Below are 8,157 nucleotides of genomic sequence, written 5' to 3'. Positions count from 1 at the left end.
ATGGGAAAGAAGGCCTATTGCATGAATCTTTGTGCAACGGGCCTCTAGTCCAGTGATGGCGAACCTATGACACGCGTGTCAGAGGTGACACATGACCTCATTTTTTGGTTGATTTTTCTTTGTTAAATGGCATTTAAATATATAAAATAGATATAAAAATATGTCTTTGTTTTACTATGATTGCAAATATCAAAAAGTTTCTATATGTAACACGGCACCAGAGTTAAGTTAGGGTTTTTCAAAATGCTGACACGCCAAGCTCAAAAGGTTCACCTTTACTATTATAGGTTGTATTTATTTCATCTTCCTCATTGAAAAGAGTATTTAGCATTTATGTTGGGCATGTCCACCTATCTTTGATTCAGATGACCATATTATTTTCAAGAATATTGGTGATCAGAATTCTGTGTTTATCTCAAAGTGTTGGTTGTTTCTTAGAGAGGTCAAAACCTACCATTTAATCAAACACATTCTATTTTATAGTTTCTGAGCATTTATAAAGTGTAACATTTAGAAAACAGTGTGTTTTTAAAATAATGGGTGACTTATAAATCACAAGATGGAATTATTTCATCTTGTGTTAGTCTGCCATGTTTTGTACCACAGCTGCATGTTCCATCTGCAGATGATTAATACATTTAATCTGAACTGCTTTACTTAGAAATTACTTTAAATTTAGACACTTACATGAGATGCTTTATTTAAAGATTACTGTGCAGGGCTGGTTTGGCTCAGTGGATAGAGGGTCAGCCTGTGGAGTAAAGGGTCCCAGGTTCAATTTCGGTCAAGGGCACATGCCCGGGCTGCAGGCTCAATCCCCGTAGGAGGTGTGCAGGATGCAGCCGATCAGTGATTCTCTCACATCATTGATGTGTCTATCTCTTTTTCCCTTCCATTTCCTCTTTGAAATCAATAAAAATAAAAAATAAAAATAAAAATGGTTGCTGTTATGGAAACTTTGGATACGTATTTGCTGTCCATCTACTCAGGTTTAATTATTTGTTTCTGTGGTGGGTTCTCCTCCCCATCAACTCTCAATTTTAACTTTTATTTGCAAATGTGTAATATGGCTTATTCATACATTTTCTATTTACTTATATTCTCACTAGTCAACTTTGATACAAGTTCTTTTTGGCTTGACTGGATAACTGATACTTTCATATATTTTATCGTGTCTATATTTATTTTATCAGTTTGGGTTTTTCTATAATTCTGTTTTTGAAAGAAATGCAGTCTGTTCAAAGTTGTTGAAAACATCAGCATCTGCATCTCTCATAACATATACATCAAATTAAATTCCTTCTGCCTCACTATGACGTAGTGAAGCCAGTGTCAGTGATTTCAACAATAGAGGCCTCCATTGTCATATCTATCTATATTCTTTGGATTCAGTTTGTTTTTTTCTGGTTCAGCTATTTTTATTTTCTAAAATAAAAAAATTTCCCTTAAGTACTACTTCAGATGTATCCTATAAATTTTATATGTAATTTCATTAATAATATGTAATTTTTGTTAATATTCAGTTTGAAGTATTTTCTAATTTCTATTATAATGCTCCTTTTTACCTATGAGTTAGACACATGATTTGCCAATGGTACCTCCTTTGTCATTTTTATATTTTTTTGTTTAATTTAGTACATTTTAAGCTTCTAGATGGTCAGTTATTTCTTTGTACCCTGACAAATAGTACAGTACTCTGAGCATAAGGAGTATCAGTAAATCCAATTTTTTATACAGTATGACATTTAAGCTACTTCAATTACTGACAGGCAACAAATATAATTAAAGCAGAAATCCTTCACCCAAAAAATAATTTTGGAGTTGGAAATTGAAGTAAAACATTAATTAATTGGATATCTTTTCTATTAAAATTGGTGTATAATACTGATGTGTATTGGTTGAAAACTAGTAATTGCTTCCAGATGTATAAACAACTGTAAATATACTGTTGTGGTTAATTAACGGCTTGGTGATTATTAGAGAAGCACTGGCTAAAAAAGACATCACTGTGTAAAGGATGGGTCTCTTTCTTGGCTCTTGCTTCCTTCAGTTCTCTTATCCCACTCATTACCCAAACCAGTAACCACCAACCAGATGTTCCTCAATCCCAAGACCACTGTTCAGTGTGAATCTTGAGCCAGAGTTGTCTCTTTGTAAGGCATCACAATTTACATATTATGTCAGCAATTACTTTTTATATATAATAGATACCTTTACATCTTTTTTAAAATGAGAATGATTATGACCAGTATTTTATTATTAGTTGCCTCCTTATTGACATAGGGTAAAAGAAAAAGCAATTTTAGAAAAAATGCCATGGAGCAGATATGGCGTGTTTTATGCTAATACCCTACCCTTTAAACATATTAAATATAACTATCGACATCCTATTTGGATTTGGCTGTGCCATTCTAAAGCTATCCTGAAAACTTAAACATATATGCATGTAAACACCTAGGTATCTGTGTCTATAAACAACTGTGGCACTACAAGAATAAATAAGGGTACTTAAAATAAAAAATGTATAAATCATCTAAAAATGTCAATTTTATTAAAATGAGACAGAATATAAACAAAAACATAAATTGAAAGATAAGAGGTTAAATGCAGAAGTAGCCCTACCTGGTTTGGCTCAGTGGATAGAGTCAGTCTGTGGACTGAAGGGTCCTGAGTTCAATTCTGGTTAAGGGCACATGCCTGGGTTGTGGGCTTGATCCCCAGTAGGGGGCATGCATGAGGTAGACAATCAATGATTCTCTGTCATCATTATTGTTTCTAGCTCTCTCTCACCCTCTCCTTCCCTCTCTGAAATCAATAAAAATATATTTTAAAAAATAAATGCAGAAGTAGCTTTGTTTCCATTCATACTTTCTGATTCTTTATTCAAAATCTTATAAAATCTAAACAACATAATCTTTCCCCTACAAGAAACCAGTATTTGTGTTGTATGCAAATAGAATACATCATTAAATTTACTTTTTAAAATCATGAAACATACTATCTGTGTTTATCATCTAATGAACTTTCCTTTAAATGAATTTAATGAAAATGCAATGATATTGATAGTCTGTAAGTTTTGAATAGCATGTTTTTCTGCAAATGAATGGGGTTTGCTTGTGTTATAGATATAATGTTGAGTATGGATCTTCATAATAATACATTTCATTTTGTGCATAAATATGTATGTGTGCTTTCATTTTAAAGATTTTTTATTTTATCTTGAAACTTAAATAGTTAGCTCTGGCTGGTGTGGCTCAGTTGGTTGGAGCATTGTATGATACACCAAAAGGTCACAGGTTCAATTCCCAGTTAGGGCACATACCTAGGTTGCAGATTTGATCTCAGGTCAGGGCATGTGTAGTAGGTGACCGATCAGTGTTTCACTTTCACATCAATGTTTCCTCTCTTTCTCTCTCTCTCTCTCTTTCTACCTTCCTTTCTCTCTAAAATCAATAAAAGTATATCCTCGATTGAGGATTTAATAAAAAAGGAACTTAAATAGTTAAAGTAGTCTTACATAAGACTATACTTATACATGTAGAATGTAAAACAATATAAACTTGATAAGTTTACATATAACTTTATTGACTATATAGCAGTCAAATATTAGGATTCAATGAATTGTTTACAATTCAACAAAAATGTTAGGCCACATCGACATGTGTTTGTCCTATCAGGAAAAATACATATTACATTATTATTTTCTTTATATTTCTTTAGTCAAACTTTTTAATTCTCATGGACTAGTAGAATTTAAATCAGATTTAATAAAATTCTTTTTTTTCTTTAGGAAAAAGTCAAAGAGAAGGAAGAAAATCTGAATCTTGTAAACCAATACTTAAAGTAGAATACAAGACCTCTAGAAACAGGTATGCACTTTTACTTTGGGGATTATTGGAAAATATGCAATAAACAGAGACAAGAAAGGTAGATAACTTTTAATGTTAATGTATTGCTTAAAGTTTTACATAATTATATTACCTGGTTGAATCCTTTACATTAACAATAACAGAAATCTTACTGTTTAATAAGCATATGTGTGATGATCATTATTATGAATACTAGTGATCTGGTGCATGGATTAATGCACATTGAAAGGAAATTAATTAGAAGGTGGCCAGTGAGGTGGGACTGGACGAGACAGGCCTCATCCAGGAGCCAACATCCCGTGGTCCCTTCCCAGTGGCCCCACCTGGGGTGGCGCTGTGGCTCAAAAGCGGTCTGCGGTGTGAGTGGGGTCCCTCAGTCAGGTGGGGTCCCTCAGCCTGTCCTGTGGGGAATCAAGCCAAAACAGGCTCTCCAACATCGCCCAAGGGATTCCTGAAGTGTGAGAGGGCACTCTTCCAAGTTGCTGTCATACAGGGTGTGGAATGCAAATGGAAGTGTGCAGTAAACCAGATTCGGGCCAACAGTGACCCAGCAACAACATAACGCATGACCGAAGGTGGAATTGAGTGGCCCATGAGGAATCAGGTTCCCTCCTCTCTGGTTTCAGGTGTGTCACCCAAGAACCATAGCTGCCAAGTCACTGCAGCTCAGCAGCTCCTGCATTGAGTGTCTGTTCCCTAGTGGTCAATGCACGTCATAGTGACCAGTCAGATGGAGGGAGGGACACTTAGCATATTAGCCTTTTATATATATCCTAGAGGCTCAGTGCACAAAAATTTGTGCACTCAGGGTGGGGGGTCCCTCAGCCTGGCCTGTGCCCTCTCTCAGTCTGGGACCCCTCGGAGGATGACCACCTGCTGGCTTAGGCCTGCTCCCTGGAAGATTGTGCCTAAGCTGTCAATCAGACATCCTTCTGGCAGCCCGGCAACCCTTGGGGGATGTCCACTTGCCAGCGGGGAGCAGACCTAAGCTGCAGTCGGACATCCTTAGCGCTGCTGAGGAGGCAGGAGAGGCTCCCACCACGACCGCTGTACTGGCAGCCATCAGCCTGGCTTATGGCTGAGCAGAGCTCCCCAATGTGGGAGCGCCCTGACCACCAGAGGGCAGCTCCTGCATTGAACCCAAAACCTGGATATATGCCCTGATCAGAATCAAGCCCAAGACCTTTCAGTGTATGGGATGATGCTCCAACCAACTGAGCCAAACTGGCCAGGGGAGCCTACCTGCTTTCACCAACATAATGCCTTTGAAATTTATCCAAGTTGTGTGCATTGATAATTTTTAGTTTTATTAATGTTTTCCTTATGTATAAAAACACTGTAAATTATATGGATTTTAATTTCCTATATAATAACCCAGGATGCATTTGTATTAGTAATAAAGAAGATATTTACTAGTATGGTACAGCATTTACCAAATTGTGTCCCTTTTAATCATTGATTGTATTCATGGAAGAAAGGAATCTATAATCAAATAAATTAGAGAAATCTGAGAAATTCTCTGGGTTATATAAAAGTAAATTGGATCCTTTATGATTTCTCAGATCTTTAACATATGTCATGAATTATAAAATCTCAAAGGGCAGATATGATTTGCAAGTGTCAAGTTATTAGGAACATTTTTATTTTTTGCCACACAACTATTAAGTTGTATTCTACAGTTTGAAAAACATTAGACTAGAAATGAAAAACATGGACTTTGGAGTCTGGATTTGAATCTTTGTCCATCCATGCACTAGCTGCTTTAAGCTAACAAGTTATTTAATCTGCATTAATCCCAGACTCCTCATCTACAAAATGGGGCTGATAATACTTTCCTCATCAGGACTGAGAATTATAAGGTTTTGAGGATTACATAAATTTTACTTTATATATACACGCAGCATAGTATATGCCAACATTTTACCAACTAGAGGCCCGGTACATGAAATTAGTGCATGGGTAGGGTCCCTAGAACTGGCCGGTGATCAGGGCCAATCTGTGAGGCCACTGTCAGGGGTCCCTACTGGCACCTGCCTTGGCCAGCGTGGTGCCACCCGCTTGCTGGCCCCACTCCCCCACTCCCCTGCTGGTCGCCTCCCTCTGTAGGGTGACTAGTGGGGCGATCAGGGGGGCCCCGCTGGCACCTGCTTTGCCTGGTCTGGGGCCTGCAGGCTGGGGGAAGCTCCTGCATTGAGTGTCTGCCCCCTGGTGGTCAATGCATGTCATAGCAACTGGTTGTTCTGCCGTTTGGTCGATTTGCATATTAGGCTTTTATTATATAGGACTAGAGGCCCGGTGCATGAAATTCGTGCACAGGGGGTGTCCCCTTAGCCCAGCCTGCACCCTCTCTAATCCGGGACCCCTCGAGGGATGTCCAACTGCTGGTTCAGGCCCGGTAGACATCCCTCTCACAATCCTGGACTGTTGGCTACTAATCGCTCACCTGCCTGCCTGCCTGCCTGTTTGCCCTTAATTCCCCGCACCCCCACCCCTGGCCTGATTGCCCCTCGCTGCCTCTGCATACTGGCCTGATCACCCCTAACTGCCCCCCCCTGCCGGCCTGGTCGCCCCTAACCCCGCTGCCAGCCAGGTTGCCCCCAACTGCCCTCTCCCTGCTGGCCTGTTCACCCCATGCAGCCTGCTTTTTCAGTCGTTTGGTCGTCCCTCACTACTGCCCCTGCAGGCCTGGTCATAGGCAGCCATGTTGTGGGGGTGTGATGGTCAATTTGCATATCACCTCTTTATTATATAGGATGTGCATGGTAATCATTCAGTAAATTGTAGCTATTTTTATTACTACAGGCACTACAGACCACTGTTTAGAAGAACAGGTTTAGAAGTCTGACAGACCTCAGTTTTCTTTTGGGTTTTTCTGCTTAGTTATTTAACTTCATTAATAAAATGAGGGTAATACTTATGAGGATTTACTGCAATAATTAAATTTCTAATGCAATTATCTATGAGTGGTTCCCTGAGCATTTTCCTGAGTAAATAACTTTTTATTCAATCATTCAGTAGTTTATAAAGAAGTACATGTATAATTAAGTTTATACCCAGTATTTTCTGATGCAGAGTCATAATGATAGCAAAAATGATTTGCTCTCTTTCAATATTAAAAAGGACAGGGGAGGTGGTTGAGGTTGAGGAGGGTATAGGGAGCAAAAATGGTGCTGGAAAAACAAATACAAAAAAAATTTTTTTAAGAGAAAGGACATATTTTGCATTGTGCTTACAAAAAAGAGGGAGAGTAAATTGTTTTGATCTATGTTTAGATTAGTACTAGGAGATGAGAGTAAATTCACTTTTACATGGAAATAAGTAGATAGTTATGACCTTTATTAATATTTGGAACAGATTGAGGTCAATATGTATGAAAAGGTACTATGTTCTCCAACTCATGATCCCTGATGTGAAATAAAGCAACCAACCAATAAAGATACAGAAACCCATAGTCATTTCATTAGAAATGATTTTTAAATCTGGAAAAATCTTCTTAATAATATATGTGTAATTTATAGAAAGAATAAAAATGTTTCTTAATAGCACTATTATTAGGTGAGTAATTTACTATGTCAAATTACTGGGGAAAGACTAACTCAAGTAAATTGATGCAGGATTCAAGGAAAATAAATTAGAGCATTATGGTTTGTATAGCTTACAACTCAAATAATTTTGTCAAAATATTGACAGAATTATAAATAATTAGTACAGGTATTTTATATATAGGTTTTGATGGCAACTTTTTAAAGGTTTTTTGTTGTTGTTGTTGTATATAGCCAGCATAAAATTAGCAAATGTCCTATTGGTAATGTTTGATACTATGTATAGTACAAAACAGAAGAGAAAGGGAAGTTTTATTAAGTGATTTCTAGAAATAAGTAGATCTTTCAGTTTATTGGATGGATGGAAGTGAATTATTTAGAGAAGCATGTATTCTCAAAGAATTTGGTACACTAAAAGTATTTAGCTCTTTTAAAAAAAATTAACAAGAGTATTTTCTGTTTGTTACTTACTTATTGAAAATACTTTATATCATCACTTACTTTTTTTTATATACATACTAGTGGCCCAGTGCATGAAATTCGTGCATGGGGGAGGGGGTGTTCCTCAGCCCAGCCTGCACCCTCTCCAATCTGAGACCCCTCGAAGGATGTCCTACTGCCAGTTTACAGGGATTAGGCCTAAACCAGCAGTTGGACATCTCTCTCACAATCCGGGACTGCTGGCTCCCAACCTCTCACCTGCCTGCCTGCCTGCCTGATTACTTCTAACCACTCTGCCTGCCAGC

The 8,157-nt window shown here is 37.8% G+C and overlaps 1 protein-coding gene across 1 annotated transcript in view; it reads left to right on the top strand.

The window, feature by feature from the left end:
- STXBP5L (syntaxin binding protein 5 like) overlaps positions 1 to 8,157 on the top strand; it is a 194,334-nt gene that overhangs the window by 69,902 nt on the left and 116,275 nt on the right. The window contains exon 9 of the mRNA XM_006755407.2: positions 3,796 to 3,869. Within this exon, the coding sequence (XP_006755470.1) occupies positions 3,796 to 3,869 (74 nt within the window). The remainder of the gene's footprint in view (positions 1 to 3,795; positions 3,870 to 8,157) is intronic.

Source organism: Myotis davidii, unplaced genomic scaffold (genome assembly GCF_000327345.1).
Source record: "Myotis davidii unplaced genomic scaffold, ASM32734v1 scaffold292, whole genome shotgun sequence".
Taxonomy (NCBI): Eukaryota; Metazoa; Chordata; class Mammalia; order Chiroptera; family Vespertilionidae; genus Myotis; species Myotis davidii.
Note: the sequence above shows the minus strand (reverse complement) of the source record. Positions and strands in the feature narration are given on the sequence as shown.